Below are 21,417 nucleotides of genomic sequence, written 5' to 3' on the forward strand. Positions count from 1 at the left end.
AAGGCTGCCTCAGATCTTTCTGTGTTTAATCACTCTTGCCTGCACTGACAGGTGGTTTCAAATTAATATCTTCAGATCTTGTATTGCTACTGGCTACACTTGCAAGGTTTTTCATTTCCTCAGAATCAAGTGAAACTCTTTGTTCAAAGACAATGGAAGCTAATTGTGTTTCCTCTTGAATGGCTGCTGTTGTTGTCTTGATGCATCATGAATTTTTTCTTACTCTGCTGGTCTACTCAACCCCACAGACCAGAACTGCGCAGTCTAAATAAACTTCTTGCCTGCTGTTTCCATCCTTGTCCGTTGAAAGGGTTTTTACCTTTACTGTGAACTATGACCAGTTTTCAGCTCTGACAGCTGTTGTTTGATTCCTTAACCACAGCACAGTTTTATTTTGCAGAGGTCTCAAATTGTATGGTTCATCCAATTTTGTATTAATAGATTGATTACTGGGTGAGTATTCAGATTTGCTCACACATTAGCTGTTGCTCAGAGGTGTTAGTGACGTATTCTCTTGGCTCACATTACCTGTGCAGAATTCCAAGCACAGCTAATGTTACACTTGCTTTTTAAAATTTCTTTCTGGCCATTCTCACTGCTAACCTTCCAAAATAGTGTCTATGATACAGTTCAGTGTTATATTCTCTCTCTCTGACATGAAAAGAAATAAACTGGTAACAATTTTCCAAGTATCTGAATCCCAGGATTCTAGCAGTTCAGGCAGCTGAGATTTTTTTTTTCTCATTAATATCCTGTTTACTGAGTAGTTTAGTCACATAACAGCAGATTCATTTCAAGAGTTTTTCCTTTCCTGTTTATCTTGTCCTCTTATGCTGCTTATGCAGGAAAAAAAAAAAAATAAAAAAAAAGTGGGAATGCCCAAGAGAGTCATGAAAGCAATCTTCTACTATGGGAGAAGTAATTTGCTATAGGGGAAACAGACCTATAGTAGGAATGAATCCACACACTTCAGTGACGATAGCTCATTATTTTTAGCGGAGTTATTTCTCACATTACTCGTTTGCTATTTTGCTGGGATAGCCAGCCAGTCTGAGACACAGCATCCTCTTTGGGTTGTTGTGAAAACAGCAACCATTGGTTTTCCACTGGGAGTGAATGAAGTGTTCAGTAATAGAATGGTCCTTCCTAAGGCAAGTTTTATATTATATTGAGAGGTAACTGCCATTCCCTTACTGACTTTCATCAGTTCACAGTACATGAAATAGTAAAACTGGTAACAATTTGCCTAACACCTTTCATCATGAACCATCCCAATGGCTTTACAGGGATTGTTTTCCCTACTGTTAAAACACAACAATCTTTATCACCTAGTAACACTATACACAATTTCAGGACAGGAAATGAAACACTAACAAAAATCCCATGCCCTCCTGGATTGTTTCTCTCTTAGTAAAACTGATGTTAGCAACTGCAAAGAGATGATGGAGATGTAAAGATCGGTAATACAAATTGCAAGATGGATTAGCATTACTGAGGAATGGAGAAAAAGAAGATAAAGGCATTAGAGCAATTAAGAAAGAGCCTATGCAGCATGACAGGCTCAAGAAATCAGCTTAGATCAACAGAGCTAATAAAAGGAAAGGAAACTATTTCATACCCAAGTAGATTAGCAGAAATACATTTTCAGGTATCTGGACCCATCTGATTATTCTGTTTCTGACTCAGTGTCTTTAGAACTAGGCATTTGCCACCTGAAGGATTTTTTTTTAACAATCATCACTTAAATTTTGCTGGTTATTATAGAAGCATCAGCGTGCTGTGCTACTCCAAGTCAGCAAGATCAAATTCCTGCTGCAAGCCTGAAGGCTGTAAAATATTTTGGAAAAAACCACAAGGGTAGGAGATGTGTGCATTGTGAACCTGGAGAGATTCCACAAGGCTTAAAAACATCCTTCTGCTACTTGTCAAGTATTAAAACTTCCCTTTTAAACAGAAAGAAAAAAACAAAACAAAACCATACCAAACAGTAACATGCTGACTACTAGCAAAGCATGTCACTGTAATAGTCTATGGAAATCAGTAAGTGTCTTCAGTAGGGGATTCTGGCTCAAACTCACAAGCACTGCGTTGTGATGCTGAAGTGTAAAGCACTGCTGCCATCTGCAGGGGTTTATCCTTGATGTCATTTCAAACTTCGTGAGCATGTGGGAATCTAAATATTCTCTGGAAACTCATCCAGCGTCACACTGTGGTCAGTATGTCAGACTCCATGATGATTGCTCTTTTATATATACCACCTTCACTTGCACCCAAAACCGCCAAATACATCCAAGGTTAAACTTCAAAGTCAAAGGTAAACTGGGTCTATACTTGGCAATTTCATTACAATTGGCTTTTTTTTAGACTATGCCCTTTCTGTGAGCTTATTTCTAGTACTGCAAAATATACTATTAGCCTATTATGAAATGTTGCAAGCCTGATCAAAAAATAAATTTATTTGAATTTCTGCTCCTTAAAGAAAGATGTGATTACCTCTTAACATAGACAAATCCTGCCCTCAGCTTGATGCTAGTCTTATATGTGCTCATGTACTTATATCCTACCTGTATATTTTAAAGAAAGCATGTTATATATTAATGAATAAAAGAAGAACCCAGGTTAGAGAAGAAAAAAGCTCTCCTGGAATAGACAACTTAGTGTTTGGTGCAGACAGAAGCTAAAGGAGCCAATCTCAGTCCAACTGGTGGTATAAGAGACCACACACAATTTAGACTGTCTGCACCAAAAGAAATGGGGAATGTTGTCTAGAAAGAGTAAGAGATGTGATCATGCAAAGAGAGGACAGAAATGGATACAGCTAGAATGACATTATGGGACTGAGTGGTAGGGCAGAAAATGGGAGAAAATGAGAGTATTTAGTGCTGGTGTTCTGTTTAAATTAATCATGAAGTTACATGTAAACCCTTAGAATACTATAAAAGATTAAGAACTCTTCTTCTGACACAGATACAGGACACTAGGTCTGATCAGTCAGTAAACTGGGGAATATAAGACACATTACTGAGAGCTAAAGACACTAGATGAAGAGTCATTGAGTTCTTCAGGCCCTGTGATTACAGAGAACTGTACCATTTGTTTTTCAGAGATGAATAGAATAGAATAGAATAGAATAGAATAGAATAGAATAGAATAGAATAGAATAGAATAGAATAGAATAGAATAGAATAGAATAGAATAGAACTTCAGTTGGAAGAGACCTATAAAAATCATCTAGTCCACTTCAAGGCTGATCAAAAGCTAAAGCATGTTATTAAGGGCATTGTCCAAATGCCTGTAAACAGTGACAGGTTTGGGGCATCAACCACCTCTCTAGGAAGCCTGTTCCAGTGTTTGACCACCCTCTCAGTACAAAAATGCTTCCTGATGTCCACTCTAAACCTTCCCTGGTGCAGCTTTGAGCATTGCCACATTTCCTGTCACTGGATGGATACCAGCTCAGCACCTCCCTCTCCACGTCCTCTCCTCAGGAAGCTGCAGAGAGCAATGAGGTCTCCCCTCAGCCTCCTTTTCTCCAAACTAGACAAACCCGAAGTCCTCGGCGACTCTTCACAGGACATTCCTTCCAGCCTTTTCACCAGCTTTGTTGCCCTCCCCTGAACACATTCAAGGACCTTCTTAAATTGTGGGGCCCAGAACTGCACACAGTGGGCTCAGCTGTGTCCTGTGGTGGGTCCATCATGGAGCTGGCTGCAACTGGCTGTGTCCAGCACAGGGCAGCCCATGACATCTTCCTACAGAGGCCACTCCTGCAGCCTTCCTCTGCCCTGCTACCAAGACCTTGCCACCTACACCAAATAAAGTGACAAGAAATTAACTTCTGCTCATATACTTTTTGTTCTCAGGCCCTTGTCTCTTGAAATGAACCAAGGTTATGCAGTGGAGGGATGACTGTATATGAGACATTGTGCAACACTTGTTAGAGAAAATGTCAGGCAAATAGTGTCAGACATAGGAGGCTGACGAAAAATACAGTCTTATGATTTGTGCAGTAAAACTTCAGTCTGGAGAAATAGATTTAATCTCAATCTTTTCCATAAGTCACTAAACAGTACTTAACAGTTATTTAAAACAAAGTGATCAACTTCTGTAAGCCTGGGAGGTATTTTTCCTCATAGCTAACAAATTAACTGAAGTAGATACTTAGAAGAAGCTCGGTATTCTAGGTATGACAGGACATACTAAGAGGCATGGCATAATCTTGAAAGGATTTACATAGAGTGAGCCCAGACCGATTGACAGCTGAGTTCTATCTAGGCTTTTATAATGGCCTAAAAATGCCTGTACCGCTGAGCTGGCAACTCCACAGTTTTGTTTGCATCAAAGCTGATGAACTCCATAGTACTGAGGTGGTTCCTCGTGGAGTCTGAAGTTGTGTCTCTGATTCCACAGCCTAGTTAATCTTCAACTCAAGATAAATCACCTCTACATAATTAACAACTGCACTTCCAGTTCAAGGATGCTCAGCTTGTTCTCATATCCACGTCCCTTTTCCCAGAATCTTCATTTGTTTATGCTTTCTCTGGTGCACTCTTTCCCCCACCCCAACCCCCTGCTCCACCTTGACTCCGTATTTTCTATTTCCATATATATATTGGCAACTAGAAGCTACTTGTTCAATCTCTTGCACATATTCTCAAACAAGATTGAGAAATCAAAGTTAGGATTAGGTGTCTCACTCTTGGTCTGGAGAATTTGCTTAAGGCTTCTATTATGTTCTTTAAAAACTGTAATGCAATTAAACCACTGTCTACTTTGCAAGTCAGTGGTCAGGAGAACTTCAAGATGTTAAATGGCTTCTTTAAATAAAAACCACTTGTTCTATGCTTGGCAATAAAGCTTTATACCAGAATCAATAGGAACACAATGAAAGTCAGGTCAGAGAATTCAAACACCTGGAGAATCTTAGTTCTGTTTTTCAAGACCTCAGACTATTTTGTAATCATTTTCTTCTAAAAAAACAAGTTATATTTTCAATATCCCTATAGTCTGCACCAGCCATCCAAGGAAAAATAGATCCTTTCCAATACTTGGAACTGGAAAAAAACAAACCCTATGTATTTGAAGCAGGAGTAGCTGCTTGAGAATGCTAGGCAGATTTCCCAAATTTTCAATTATTGAAATAATATCACATATTGCCTCATAAAGTACAGTGTTATTTACAACATGATTTTCAAATGGAAATGACAATGTCTTCAGATGAAAAGTAATTCCAGCTCTGAAATCATTTACCACTTTCCAGTCAATTAAAACAAGCACGCTTTTCAGTAAATCTAATTTTCATGCAAATCCTAGGTCTGGATTAATGAGTTTAGGATGGTTTTCAGTACATAGATACTACCATTCACATACTTATACCTGATACAATCTGTAATTTTTCAGCAAAACTCAAGCCAATTCCATCAATCATGTTCACAGCAAAACCAAAATGAACACATAGCAGCTCTTTGTTAATGTCACTGTTGCCTGTTTTTTTCTATCAGGATGGGCATCAGAGCTCCCATCTGTGGCCCTGTCACCATGTGACATAACTTGTTGTACATGTAGGATGTCCATTATTTTTGCTACATGTCATGATTACATATGCTGCAGTAAGTTATTAATAAAGAAACGCCACTTGTATTACTTTCTGTATTGCAACCATGGTATCTTAGCAACAGTCGTGCCTGCTTTTCTCTCTGCAGATGCTTTGCTGACTCACCTGTTCACTGATAAAGCAGCTTCACGTGGCTGATGGTATTGTGTGCAGCACCCATATAGAGCCTTTACCTTTCCTTCCACGGGCCAGTGAACTATACAGCTTCCGGAGGATGAAATGAAGGTAGTTTTGCCCTTCGCTGGACATGTGCTGCTATGGGCCTAGGGGACAGAATTAAGCCACAGCAAGCAAATGTATGCAATCTGTAAAGCAATCAGTAAAGTGTTCTGTAAAAATAACTTTTTGGTTTTGTTTCATTGACAACCGTGGGTGTTCTATACATTTATTCCATGAACATGCAAAATTCCCATGAATTCTCTACTGACCATGCCAAGAATCAGTAACTGTACAAACTGTCATTTTAAAAAGAGTTACTGGCAGTAAAACACAGTAAAATTACCTTCATGGATTTTGGTAAAAATGTTGAATGTTTAAGCTGTAAGTTGTGGAAACAAGAGCTGTCTTAAACTTTGTAAAATACTGATTTTCTGGGGACTAGCTTCTTTTATATTATATCAGTCAGTAAAAGAGAATAAATAACTTTTCCAGATCAAAAACCGCAAGAACAAAGTTATACAATATGAATGTAAAGAGGTAAGTAGCATGTGTATCTTGTTTTCTTTTTTACTTGTCTTTTCTTTAGATTTCTTTTCTTTAGATTTCTTCCTTCTCTTCTTAGATCTCTCCTTCTCTTTCTTTGTTTGTATTGCTTCTGCTACTTGCAGCTCATTGTATTGTTTCTTTTAATCTCAATGGTTATTTTATTGATTTAATAATCTGTTCAGTCAATTGAAACACTATCAAAATAAAATTTTAAAAAAATAATAAAAACAACAACAACAATCAATGAAACAGAAAACTGAAGAGCTTTGTCCAGAAGACACTGGACTGAAAAAATAAATGGCAGAGTTAAGAGGTTAAGCCTAGCTAATTAAATGCCTCATTATGTTTTAGTTGCTTTCTTTTTTGAATTTAACTTATTGGGTACCTTCTCTTTATTCACCAAATGGCATTTATCAATTCCAACAGTATAACCATTAATATGACACATGTTAATACAGCTGCCGCATTCTCTCTTTCTGACCTCAGGCTGTCTCTGATACAGAGGGTGATGGAAAGATCTAGAATATTTTCTCATTCCTTGAAAAAAATGTAAGAATTACTCTCCCAAATAGCAAACCCAAAATGCCCAGTGACAGCAAGTATTTAGATGAGACTGACTGTAGACAAAATGACCTATAAAACTGCTGAATTTCTCATGGCTGTCTTTGTGGTTTTTGCACATAGAGAAACAAAAAGCTTGAGCAGTCTGATATACATAAAAATGAAATGAACTTACAAAAGGGAAATCACAAGTGTGCTACAAAATTCCTATAAAGCACGTGAGGCCTAGTCAGGGATTTCGGAAAACATGAGGAGAAGCTGCATGTAAATGTTTGCAAGGGTCACAGGATGACTCATACTGAAAATACTAACCCTTAAAAATGTAAAAATTTTTGCATATATATAAAAAAAAGTTTCTGTATATATCAAATTAAACTAGACACCTAAATAACTTCTTAAAGGGGCTATGGATGTCCTCTCCAAAAAAAAACAAAACAAAACCAACCATCCCTCTGTCTATGGGAGCATAATTTGCTGCCATGGATTCCGTAATTCCCCTTCTGGATAGAGAAGGCAGACTTACGATTAATTTTGTGATTCTGTCAATATGCTAATATTCTGCTCTTTAATTTTAGCTGTTGTGTGAGAAAATTCTCAGAGGTTAGGAGTTTGCACTAAGAAGACAGGAAAATGTGTCCTGGAGAAAACGAGTGTGTTGGATAGTGCCACTTCAGTTTTGCCAAAATTTAGTCAGAGATAGCTGCTCTTCATCCCAGAACTGATCTTTTTGAGACATCATAGAATCCTTGCAGTAAGACTGGTTCTGTCTCTGAAAGAGTTGGATCTCAACAGCCAAAAGCTGGCATATTACTATATATCCAGGAGAAGAATATACAGCTTCTTAATTTACAGAACACATTACAGAGAGAAAGTGCTCCGGTGGTCAAGGAATAAATAATAAGCCAATTAGAAGAAGTGACATCTTGCATTCGTGTGGAGGAAAAAATGCTTGGCAACTTGCCCTGCTCTCTTGTAGATATGTGAGATTCATAAAAAGCTCTTTCATCAAAATAACATAATCCTCCCAAATGACAAGAGGCAGTTAATATATCAATTGAGAATGTCAAAGGACTAAGGCATTTTGATCAAAGATTAAAAAACCCCCAACATTTAGCTACTGTACAACAATGCTGATAATGCTCTGTGATGCTTTTGCTGCCAAGATTCCTAATATGAAGCAATCAATAACTCCAAATCACATTGTACAGGAAGAAAATTCATTTTCTGTTCCTGGATGGTATTCTGTGCCCTGAGATACTTTAGGCCTTCCTCACCTCCCAAACTCTTTCTGACCCCCAATTGTGCTTTCATTACACCTTCCATTTAAAGTACAACCATCAGATTCTTCCCGTTTCAGCATGCTGCTCCCTCCCCTAGCCCCGCAGAATCACAGACTGGTTGAGGTTGGAAGGAACCTCTGGAGGTCAATCTGGTCCAACCTCATGCTCAAGCAGGTTCACCTACACCTGGTTGCCCAGGACTGTGTCCAGACAGTTTTTTTAGTGTCTCCAAGGACATGAACTCTACAGCCTCTCTGGGCAACCTGTGCCCGTGCTCAGTCATCCTCACAGAAAATGAGCTACTGAGTAAGCCCTGAGTCACTGAGTAAACCCAAATGAGAACTTCAAGACATTGCTAATATTGGATTCCCACATTAAAGATTTGGGTTTCTGAATTGCACGGAAACAGATTAAACTGGCAATGCTGACCAGTAATGAGGAATACAATCACCTAGGAAGCCACATCTTCAGTGGGAAACCTTCCTTGTATTTCCCACCTATAACCACCAAGAAAAATGTTTTCTGATACTAGCAATCTGTAGATTTAACTGATAACTTGTTAAAAAACTCTGAAAATTTATTACTGTGGATAATGCAGCTTCTGCCCATGGTCAATATTCACAGGTCTGCTTTGCACTGAAGTTATGAACAACTACTTAAGCCTCACAGAACCTTGTAATGGAGGAAATATAAGATTTACAGGTAGGGAAAAAGACATAGTCATGCTAGAGCTATATGCTTAAATATCTCAACCTGAATTTATTTTAGCAAGTGTTAAGTATATGTGTAACTGTCACTGACTTTAAAGGAACCAGAAGACAATCTAGAGCTTTATAAAGCTATTTCTATTCAACCATATAAATACATACATAAATGATTAATTTTAAGCAATACATTCATAGGTTAAAGAGAGGCTGACTGTCATCCTTAGAAAGTATATGGAAAAAAAAATCTTACATCTTGGGGTACCTTTCATTAAAATATCCCAACGGGCTTCACTGGATAAACAGATTTCGCTGAAATTAAGATATCTGCAGTGTATTGTGACAAGTCCTTCCCAGCCCTTGGAACTTTTCAATGTAGTCTAGAAGATGAAGTGAAGGGAGAAGGCTGCACTCAACTGAAACTGCTGAAACTGCAGGGAAAATCTAGGTCAGCAAAATGCAATTACTAGAGCTGAATAAGCAATCGAAAAAAATCCACTAATACTCATTAGAATTTTAAAAAGCAAGCCTTACTTTAACTTGCATAAATAAATTCAAATATGAAAGCTCGAATAGTCCCCAAATACATGCCTCAATGTGATTATCAATACTCTATATACTCAACACACTTTTCCATTTAGGAAAAAGTGTGGGTAAGCTGCACGATCACAATTGCAATGCAGAAACTGTACTGCTTAGGCGCTGAATTAATTCTGCAATTTGAATCATGAATATCAAAAACAAATTGTTCATAAAACATTCACAAGGAGAAAACATTTTCGAAACAAATTTACAGCTTGGGCAATAAAGTTATTTGAGAATTTTCTGCACATTTTGTGAACAGAAGAACATAACATAAAAGATTTTGGAGTAATACCGCTGAGTTTAAATAGACTATTACTCCTCTTTCATTTACATTGTATTTTATAAACATCCCCCCCCCAAAAAAAAATATCCAAACAGTGCTATGTATCCATTTCCCAAGGATATCTAATGTATCACGCACTTATCCAATGCACATCAATGCTAGAAAACAACATTATTAGCAGTTACAGTCTCTGGAACACTTTGAGCTGGAGTGTTGCCCATCAACTGAGATCTGTGTATTACTTAGGCACAAAAACCAATCCCAGATTTCTGTTAAAAATTGCACATATTTTGACTAAAAATAATAATGCCTTCTTCTGGAATAAAGTCAATCAGAAGACTGAATCATATTATATCAAACACACTTAGTGATACATCTGTCAACATATTTTGTCAACTACTGTGAAAAGAGACAGGATTAAAGACAGATCAAGTTTAATGGGCTACTTATTTTGGTTTTAAAATATATTGAGGATATTACTGCTGGTGAAAACTAAAGCTAGGTTTCATTCAGAAAGGAATATTTTAAGCTCTCTTGCACATCTGCATTCATACCAACAGCTATTTTAGTTCTAAGAGCTTAAAAGAATTGTATTTGGAAGTGTAAATGTAACCATAGCATCCATTCTTTCTCACTTCAGGGCATTCTACATCACACTTCCTGTGAGTGAGTAATATTTCAGATTCTAATAATATACGTAAAGCCTAACCTGTAATTCATTACATGATACAAATCTTGGGGTCTCATATAGCTTTGTATATTCATGCAAACAGTTCCTCCTTTTATTCCTCTTACATAATATAATCCTGAGTTTGCAGTCAAACTGCAATGTGGAATGTGGCTTTCTACAAGTCAAGTCCATTAGTTACCCCAAAGTAATGCTTCTCCTCCACAGGCCTACATTCTCATCCCATTTTGCTTTAAGGAGTAATTTACAATTGTGGTAAATTACATTTAAATATGTTAGACAATCTAATTAGCAACATTCATATGTACATTTGAAAGGTGAATCTATACAAGCTAGTAAAAGCAAAGTATAAAACAATGAAGAATCATTGAGATTTAGAAGATGAGGGCTTCGAGCCAGTTTTGCATTGTCTTCTGAAATTCCATAAGAAGATGATAATGCATCTTCCTAAAATGCATGACATTCATAACTCCTTTTGGCTAAGCCGAATATAGAAGCTTCTCCAAAACGGTTGTTTACAAGAAGAACAATTAAGTATATTGCAAATGGAAACTTAAAAGTCAACAGAAAATAATTATGAACATGAATGTCCCTGTGTGCATTTTCTCTCCAGTCATAATTCTTTCAATCTAAATAGATATGCACAGGCAAATATGACTGGATTCAATCATGATAATCCCATTACACAATGATGTAAAATGAAATAGCTATAGATCAAAAACATCACAAAAGACGCTTTAGAAGAGAATTGTATGATAGAAGTAGATATCATACAGATACATCAAGACAAAGGACTGGAAACAAAAGCTTCTTCCATCAAGGAGCTTTACATACAAGAGTCAAAACAAGTAAGACTGATAAATGCACAAAATGCCAGCGGGACAAGGCAGCAGCAAAATCACAGAAGAAACAGGCATGGTCTGTTTATGTTCACTTGTTAACTCTCAATACGTGTATAGCAGGCAGCTGTCATAAAAAATAACTCCTAACATACATCTATTGCCTAAAAAACAAAAGCAAAAACAAACAAAAAAAACTTCACAGCTTTGGACTATAATTCGGACTGAGGTGTGAGAGAAATAGAAGGTGTTATAAATAATCGAGCAACTACCTCAGCATTCTCCTGAGTTTTAATAACTTTTATTTTGCAGATGGTTTATCAGTTCTGTGTTCATGAATTTCTGTGGTACTTGCTGACTGCTTACCCTGGGATCCAGCTGCAGAACTATCTTAAGCCTGTCCTAAACCACTGTGCTACTTAAGGAACAACATCCTCAACACCATCTATTTCCAACTCTCAAGGCCCTGAGTGCACTGATAGGCTTTAATCGCCTTGATCAGCTTGACCTGGGATGTCCATCCAAGCCTTCTGCTCATGGGCCCAGAAGCCTCATTTAAGCTCAGATCAATACCTTCAGTCTCTGGTTAAGGTGTATCTGTCTCCAGCACTGTCATGACTGTGGCTCTACTTGGCTACAAACCCTGTTCATCCTGATCTCTGGACTAACTTCCTGGCTTGACCTTGGACTTACCTGGTCACTATGAACTTGCCTGGTGATCACTGGCCTGTGTCTGACCCTGCTTATTGCTGCCATACTCAAACCTGATTTACTGACTCGCACACCTGGCTTGATCATGGACCTGCCTCATCATCATGGCTCTGTCCGGCTCCTGGTTGACTTTGGCCATGGTTTCTGGGTCTGTCCTGCTTGCCTCATCCAGGTGCTGTGTGTCTGGACCCTGTCAAGTGAGGCTTCTATCCAGACAGTCTCACTGTCACTGCAGGCTGCTCTCCAGCACCTGCCCCTGTCTTTCAGCAGTGCAAGGCTGCACTCTGCTGCCTTCACAAGCAGCTCCGGGAGCTGATCCAGTGTGAAAGTTTCTATCTCTGTGTAGCTGCTGAATCAGAACCTTAAGGAATGCACAAGTCACATTTAATAATAATGAAAACAAACAAACACACCCACAAACAAACAAACAAAACCCACCACAAACAAAACCAACAAACAAAAAACTCCAAACAAACAAAAAAACAACTAGAACAAAAATGAGCCTTAAGCACCATCCCAGATACTGTAACCTCGAGTAAACACATTTAGTAGTTAAATGTGAAAGACGAGAGTTAAAACTTAGTGGCCTATATACACTTGTTTGTATTATCTTCATAGTGTACCACATTGCACAAGACAGTAGGAAAAACACAAGAGGATTTTCCATAAGAGGAGTTGGACATTCCAGCAAGACAGAAGGAACATTGTTTCTACAACACTAATCAGGATGGATATTTTTCAGGTGGGATTTTCAAAGTGGCTTTAAAAGTTCTCACTTGATGCTGCTTTTTCTGTCTCTTTGAAAACAGTGACCTGTGTGTAACTGACGTACTTGGAGAGAGAAAAAGACCAAGGCTGCGGGCTCTGGTAACAACCATCAAAGTGATTCACATTTATATTTCAAAGTCTGAATCCCATAAATGGAAATAAAGGTTTACTAAGGAGCAGGAGTAGTAACTCAAGAACGGTGCACGGCTCTGTGAGGAGACGGCCACGGGACAGTGGCACCTGAACCCCGTCTGGTTCGTGTTAGTTGGTGGGCTTTGGGTTTTTGGTTTGGTTTGTTGGTGTTTTTTTGGTGCTACTTCTGGCCTTGCTGGTGGACAGCTGTGGGAAGGAGAGCTGCAACGTGGGGGAAAAGAGAAGCTGTAAACTGTTCTAGGTGCAGGAGGGTCAGTTATATCAGGAGAATGCTATAGAGGTAAACATTGTTTGCAAAGAACAGAATCCTGCGGAAGTATTATACAAGTGGCATCCAGTTTATCATCAGGCTGGTGTAAATGGAAAATGTGATGAAGATGAAGACTAATTATTGGATCCTAAAACCCAGCAAAATGGGTTCTGGCTTTTTGCAGAAGTGGCCATCAGTGTGGAAGTCTTGTTTGCTTATCGATTGGAATGCCTATAGTTTGTTAATTTTTACTTCTTTTTAGGCAAACAGCTATCTATTTATATATAAATAACACTCTTTACAACATTACTGTTTAAGGTGACTTCTTGGATGTGTGCATTAGTCCATGTTCCTTCTATTATCATCTCCACATACCCCTCTAAAAATACAGAAAAAGGATTTTACATTTTATCCACTAGTCTGCTAATATCCAGGAAGCCAAATTCTCAAGTTATTAAAAAAGAATAAACACTTTTCTGGAACAATCTTTTCTATGTAGAATGTCTGTTTCATATTTACAGCTTTTTGAGAACCCATTTGAAGGACAAAGATTCTTATTACTGTCATCGTTCATTTCACTGGAATTGCCTTTTGAGTACTGAGTTACAGCTTAGTGAAGATACTGTATAATTACAGTACCTTGACTAAATAGTAAATGTAATATATGATAAATATAAGGGAATTAGGGCAGTAACTTTAAAATGTATTATTTTCTGCATGCTTGCATGCGTTCTTTCTGCTGTGTGCTTCCCTCTGATACTGGTTTTACCATCTTCCTGAAAGATATATAAACCAAACAGATTCATTAATGCCAAATAAATTTTTTAAATTTTCGTTTCAGTTGTCATGTCTCTTACGTCGGTCACTTCATTGAATTAAAGATATAGAGTGACATTATTGTTGAATGAACTTCTGAACGTACTTTGAGCTACAACTGTTTTCCTAGGTTCTCCTGGTAGAGGATGATAACAATTGCTTTGAAGCTAGAATGAGATACAGAATAGTTGCTACAAATTACTGTATGTTCTAGAATGGGAGGGAGAAGGGGGAGGTTGTGCTTGTTTGCACTGGTGTTTTGAAAGGGCATTCAAAGTGGTGGAAAAGACAGACTAAAAGTTACCAGCTTTCTATTAAAAAAAAAAAAAAAGAAAAGTTATCCTTCATATAAAATAATAATAATGTGAAAGTTATTTGTAAATAAATTTTCCTACTCAGCTCAGGAAGGCTGTGAGTCAATATAACAACTTCCTCACAATGACCGAGCAAAAATGCTTTCAGATGTCTCACCAGCACATGCAGCAGTATATACCAACAATAAGAATTCAAGGCAAAGATTACAGAGAAAGTGGAGTATAACCTCAAATGAAAATATAATCTGTATATGTAGAACTGATTTTCATTTTTGGCATGAAATTCTGTTTGTTCCAGTTCACTTTTTACTTAGTGCTCCATACCAGAGCTGTTTATAGAATTCTTTTATCCCTTGGGCAGTTAGATTTGGAATAGTGTTTGTTCTTTTCTAGTTCAGTTAGGCTTAAAAGGTTTGCTCAAAGGATAGCGTTTGATCTACAACACAGAACTTTCTTTTTTTTTTTTTTTTTAACATATAAATAGTCTGCCTATTGATGCTAAGGTATAGAACACTACTCTTCATCTCCACAAAGTAGTATTTCCATCTCCCCGTTCAAGTAAGACTGGCTTTCAATAAAGTAACGTTTTTCCACAGAAACTAGTTGCCTGAAAAAAACCCAAAACTTGATTATGTAGTGAAGATGTTAACCTAGACAACTAAATGGAAAGTAAAATTGCAATTGGTGCTGCTGATGTTCCCCTGCTGCTGTTGCAGAGAGGTCTTGGCCCACTTTTTGCTGGGGAGTGGGGCAGGGGGGATCTGGTTGAGCCTGGTGCCCCTCTACTTTGGGGGGTCCTGCCCATGTCCAAGGCCTAGACCTGGACACAGCTCTGTGTCCTGTGGCCAGTGGAGCTCAAGAGAACCTTGACTGCTCCGGCCAGGCCCCACACCCAGCCCAGCCTGCACTGGGCCAGCCCCATCTGTATCTGTGCTCCCCTGGGGCATCAGCTCCCCTGCCTGAACCAGTGCAGGTTTCTGCGCTGCCTCATATAGCACCGGGCAGCCAGAGCCTCTCTGTGTGCATCTCCCCACTCTCTGGAGACCTTATGGTGAGCTCAGTGGGAGCGGGGTCTGGGTGAATGAGGACAGGTATGGTGTGGACAAAGAGCCCCACGACAGAAAGGGATCCCACACGCTCTCTGTTGTCACTGCCAGCATGGGCGGTATGGCAGGATGGGGCACAGACTGGGCACTCTGCATGTGCATCAGGACTCTGAACGCAAAGACGCCAATGGGTGCCTGGGGTTTGAGGTGACAGTGTAGTTCTCCCATGTCTGCACAGTGCACAGTGAAAAGTTCAGACCCTGAGGGGGAATTATACTGCTGAAATAAGCATGGGAACTGCAGCCTTGCACCTCTGCATAGAAGAATCCCTTGTGTTCAAGCAAACGGTTTGTCAGTGTTGGAGGGGAATGTCTGTTTTCTTGCTGGGGTAACAGAGGAAAAAGAAATTGAACATTTAGTAGCTGCAGACTTGCTGGCATGTGAGTGCAGGATCTTCCACTGACGAGTCATTGTGCTGTTGCCTAAATGGAGTACAGACCCTGTGGTCATGCCATAAACAATGCATTCCTCCATGATCCTCTCAGGTGCGGTGTCATGGGAGAAGTGTCATGGGAATGATGTCCCTTGTTATCAATACAGGCTGTTCTTGTAACCCCTGTTCTGCTGCTTCTTCCAGTGCTTTCTCACACGTGCACATTTCCATCCCTACAGCATTCCTGCCGATCTTTGTATTTCTGTTAAGAATATCTCCACAAGGACTGGCCTGGCTGGATTGCTATGGATATAATTTGGGGGAAGAGCTGGTGTCCTAAAAACTATGTTCTGCCACATCCCTGGGGAACCTTGTGCATACCAAGGTTTCCAAATACTCAAAGTGGATTTGATCTAGCACAAGAAGCAGAATTCCCAGCTTCACCCCCTGGGCAGCACCAAGGGAACATAAACCTGCAAGGGAGCCTCACAATATGTCTGGTGCTCTGTCCTGCTGAAATAGCACCTAGACTAGAACTGCATGAGGCAGATGCCCACTATTGTCCCAGAGGAGACTGTGCACACATCTGGATACAGGTCTGGGAAAATCCCAGCTGTGATTTATGATGCTGCTCTCCCTGCTGAGGTACTCCCTTGCTGGTGTCTCTGAAGATAATGTTGCTGCATTATCTAATGCTTCTTCTAGAGGTGATAAAGGATGAGGAAGAGGATGCAGACATGACTGCATTTGTGTGTATATGTCTGACAATGAGTTTGGAACCACAATCAGACTCATTCAGTAATAGCCTCATGAAGCTGTTCCTAGGATGAGATACTCATCAGATGTCCTACTGACCTGTCTGTAGCCTAGTGCATGTCGCTACAGCTGCAGAGAAGCCCCCATCTATGTGAGAGGAAGGTTACACTTGTGCTATAGAGCAATAGGTGAAGATATCAACCCTGTGAACAGGGTGGCTTCTACCCTCAGGTTGAGCTTGAGATGAGAGACATTTATGGTCACAGGAAGGGGATGTGAATCTCATTGTAACAGAAAGCATTTCCATACAGACAGACAGGCTGCCAAGTGCTGCTGTCCCTGTTACCCTCCAGTTCATGGCTGGGAACCTGAGCCAGGTGTAATCAGTGACTGTCCTGGGCAGTCTGAGCTGCTGCTATCTGTGAAGAGTTGCCCGGGGGCTAGTGAGTGGTCACATGCTGAGGTTTAGCCTTGGCTCCTCTTGCAGTGGAATGAGAATGATCTTAATGTCCATGACGTTTGTCTTTTTCTTAACACAGTTTACTTTAATTTCCCTTAAAAAAAAACCCTCTTAATTATTTTAGCAATACACAGATGATCACAGCTTTATTAAATTCTCAGTCATTGCCAACAGTATTTCATGTCTCTTTTCCACAAAACTCATCTGATGCATCCCTCCTCGAAGCACAAGAACCTAAGTCACCTGAACCTGTCTTTTCATCACCCTATGGAACACCTTAATCCCACCTGAAATTCCTCTCCAGAAAAGGATGTTGCTACTCACTGAACTGCCCGTAGATTCTGGCTTTGCATTATTATTTCCTCCATTTTGTTTTATAGGTTATCGGGAATCACAGCTGTCAAATATTTTTCTCTAGAACTGCATTTTTAACAATATTTCATAAGTAATACTCCTTTTGTGATGTATTGATAGCAACACTTGACTGCTGAGAGTAATTAGAACAATGTATCAGGAGCTGAACCTGTTTTGCAGCATCTAAAGAACTGATGAAATGTTTGTTCTAAAGCAGTCTCAAAATTTCTGTCTTCAGAGGCATTTGCAACAGCCACTGTGGATAAAGAAGCAATTTTCAATGGTATTATAATTTTTCTATCATGAGGAAGTGAGTGATTATTCATCAGATAGTATAAATACAGACAGGGGTTTGAGCAAATTCTTGCGAACTGAGTCTTACTAGTGCATACATTAAGAAAATAAAATAAATAATAATTTGGCATTTGCTGTATAAATTTTACTCAGAGATTCAAATGGATTTCCCACTGTCCTTTTCTAGAAATGTATTTCTATGAGAAAAATTCCAAGGTTCCTAGTGTTACAGAGTAAGAACAGGAAAAGTATTTGATTTTTTTTCAGTCCTGAATATACAAGTATTAAATACGCAGGTTAGTCATATGTTATACTATCTGTCTATGCTACAAGAGTAAAATAGCAGCCTATTTAGTTCTCAGATCTGTTACAGGCTTGACATGGTCAAGAGGACGTCATTTTAAAAGTGTGATTGCAGGCAAAGGCTATGAAATGAAGTCTCCAGGAGCTCCACCACTCTTACAGCTCTCTGTCCTTGTGAGATCAGAGAGTTGAGCTGCTTGCCTGACTCTGGGGGCATTATCTAGTCCACCTTTTGTCCTGTGATAGGTTTAACTGTATTGGTGGACTAAAAATGGCTTGTGGGTAAACAAGCACCCTTAGCTGGCCCCTTCCTACTGGAGCTGTACAAGGAAAACCACAACAGAAGTACTAGTCCTTTACTGGCAACACGCTTGTCTTCTCCCTCTTTCTTGCAATTTAAGGGTATAGCAGGATTGTTAAGGGAGATGTCATTTTTGGAAGTTTGAATTTTAGGCTGGGAAAAGAGGCTGCATCTAAGACGTGAAAGACTGTGAAGATCATAAAATGAATTTGTAAAGTTTTGAGCTGGTCTCTTCAGCCAACTAACCAGACCTATGATGATGTCAGTGGTATAAGACTACATAATGTGTATGGCTGGAAAGGACTACTGGAAAACAGAAATAGAAACATTTTTTATGAAGCTTTTTATTCAATTGTTAAATAGAAAGAGGTAATAACTTAATTGTGTAGACAAAAGGGTAGCACGCTGGATGTATAGAATTCATACATTCGTATGGCTTGAGGAATAAACTCTCTCAGTAAGATGAAGACTTAGATTCTTATTAGAATTAAATTTGATACTGATCCAAACCAGGACAGGAGCAAAGTAAGAAACACATAATTTCAATATTCACAAAATAGGTTCTTCTTCATTACATCAGCCAGCTCTTCTTTGAGTCTTCTCTGTAAATGAAATGAGACAATATCAGATCTCTCTGAACAAACCATTGTATCTCTGAAGTATGTAAATGTTAGTCACATTTTATCTGACAACTAGGATCGTTTTATAGTTTATGAAACATCAAAGTGGCATGGGGAGCTTTCTTACTCCTCTTTCCTTCCATAGATACAATGGACAGAAATGGATACTACATAGAAAAAATGCAAAATTGCTGTTTTGATTTGGGTATACAGTTAAGTTACTGCATTTCAGTGAATTTATGCAAACTTTCTGTATGCTTGTGCTTATTCCATGGCTAATAAAAGATCATATGACATAGCTGATCTTTTTTTCATGCTAAGGCAAGCTACACTACAGTTGTTGTAAGCTAGATATGCTCGCAGGAATTTTTTTATTCCAGCTGACACATGCTAACTTGGAAGCCTGCGCAACTTAATTGTGTAGTGGTGTCCTTAGTTATGAATTAAATGGGACTGAAGAAAATGTGTTTTAGGTGGACACATTCCAGGGATCCTGACCATGGAAATACTACCTCTCTTCTTGCCATGGGGCTGGGTGACCTGTTTCACCATAGATCTGTCTCACTCTCTGAACTGTGTAATTAAAAACTGCATCTTTTTCAGAGAAGCAATATATTTAAATATTACATTAGGATTTATTCTCAGTAACACTAGTAGTAATATTAAATTGATCACACCCTTAATGATGCATGCTTTGAATGGCTTATATCTGAGAGACAAGGCAAACAGCAGATCACCTGGATAACACTATTTACTTGTCCCACCTGCCTCAGTGAATAGATAGTACCAGTGTAGGACTGATGCATTGTATCAAAAACAAGGTAGGAACTGATGTCTCTTGCAGAGATCAGTTCCTCAAACAATGTTTTGCCAAATGTCATGTGAAGAGAAAGGTAGAACACCTGTTGATTTGACATAGATAGTTTTTCTTTGCCATTTTCCCTTTTTTCAAACCTACCAGAGGTAAAGACGGCTTGGAAACCAGAAGCTGTATCAGCACCATCTGTGACGAACTCTACGAGCATAAGACTACCAGAACCAACTACATCATTGGGTAACTTCGATCCACAGGTCTTGTCCATTAGAACTGCAGAAGACTTGCTGGATCCATCATAAACTTTAACATAATCACCCTGACAGCCTTTGGTTCTCTGCAGGTCAAAGGCTTGAAAGTGCAAGGTAATCTGTAAGGGAAAAGAAAACCAGTCTTTAATAGACATGTATGTGACTTCTTTCATGGAGTATCCTTTAAAACAGACAGAATCCAAACTGTAACAAGGCCTGAACTGGAACTGCTTACCCAGTCTTGCCTCATCCCCTGAAGCTGCAGGGTTCAGATCTAATGGGCCTGTGACTGAATGCTCCCATGCTCAGGCTGCTTTGTCTTGATTTTGCAAACCTGAAGCCCAGTGTATGGAGGTTTTTCAAAATCACAACTCTGCAGTTGTCTTTGCCTGGCTTAAGGACATGAAGAAGTAGAGACTAGTCTGAAATCTCTCTAATGGAAAAGATCTTAGCTGGCAGCTGGTAGGCAGGCAAAGTGCAAAATGCTTAACATAGCTCAGCCATATTCCAAGACCACTATTAACACCTGATTACCTTTCTGGATCGGGTTCGGATGAGCCAGACACAGTTGGTGTTATCTGAGTAATTCCTTGGGTGGTTGGCAGATCTCAGTAACCCAGATGCTGCATCCAGAATAGTGCTGCAGCGACCTGAGAAAGAAACAAAGTTTGCTTCAGCACTAAGCATGTGGAAGCTCCCACTCATTTACAATTACAATCTCTTCCGAATGGACTGGTCTTGATTTTCTGATCTGACAGGATTCATTTCAAGGTGCTGGTACATCTTGGTTAAATGAAGAATCGTGTTATCCTAATTTTCACATAATGCATCAAAATGGGAAGTAAAATAGTGTGTGGAAAAAAAATGAGCTTTTATTGCTTAGCTCTGTAATTTTGCAAGGGATCTCTTTCTTCACCTCTATAAAGACTGTTAGAGGTTTCAATTCACTGCAATTGGTGAGGTGGGGAAATCAAGTTATGTTAGAAGAGTCAAGTGCAAATACGATATCCTGCAATGCTTAGATTCCAAGCTTAGGAGGAGGACTTGGGCTTTCCCCTGTGCAAGGGGTGATACTTTATTCATCATGTTTTTTCCGTTTTACTGAACATATATCTCTGATTGTATGGGAGAATTTATTCTAGCAGGTGCTAAAATTTAAGAGTTAAAAATACATACAAGTCTAGAATGTCAACTTAGACATTTGAAAACTGGACAAGGCATCATGAAACTGTTCCAGTTCAGAGAAGCCTACAACTGGTTTGGTTTGGCTCAAGTTTTAAATACAAACTGCAATGAGGAACAGACATGTCTGGCTCTTTGTGGGGTTTATAGTCGTCTCTTGAGCTGTAAGAAACTGAATTACTCCAATGAAGCACACAATGTGGTATGCAGTTAGGCCAGTTGCACAGCAGCCGCCACTTATACCAACAGTGTGTTTGATTTAATTTGAAGCAGAAAGCATTTTCTTACTAATCACAATGTGCCTTCAGCTTCAGCTTTGTGTTCTCTTCCAG

At 39.1% G+C, this 21,417-nt stretch overlaps 1 protein-coding gene across 1 annotated transcript in view; it reads right to left on the reverse strand.

Moving 5' to 3' along the window:
* The window catches only part of LOC308040889 (astacin-like metalloendopeptidase), a gene marked incomplete at both ends in the record, with an annotated part of 141,379 nt that overhangs the window by 111,743 nt on the left and 8,219 nt on the right, over positions 1–21,417 (reverse strand). The window contains 2 exons of the mRNA XM_080345269.1: positions 19,797–20,022; positions 20,438–20,553. Of these exons, the coding sequence (XP_080201395.1) occupies positions 19,797–20,022; positions 20,438–20,553 (342 nt within the window). The remainder of the gene's footprint in view (positions 1–19,796; positions 20,023–20,437; positions 20,554–21,417) is intronic.

The sequence above is a fragment of the Nesoenas mayeri genome (assembly GCF_963082525.1).
Source record: "Nesoenas mayeri genome assembly, chromosome: 5".
Taxonomy (NCBI): Eukaryota; Metazoa; Chordata; class Aves; order Columbiformes; family Columbidae; genus Nesoenas; species Nesoenas mayeri.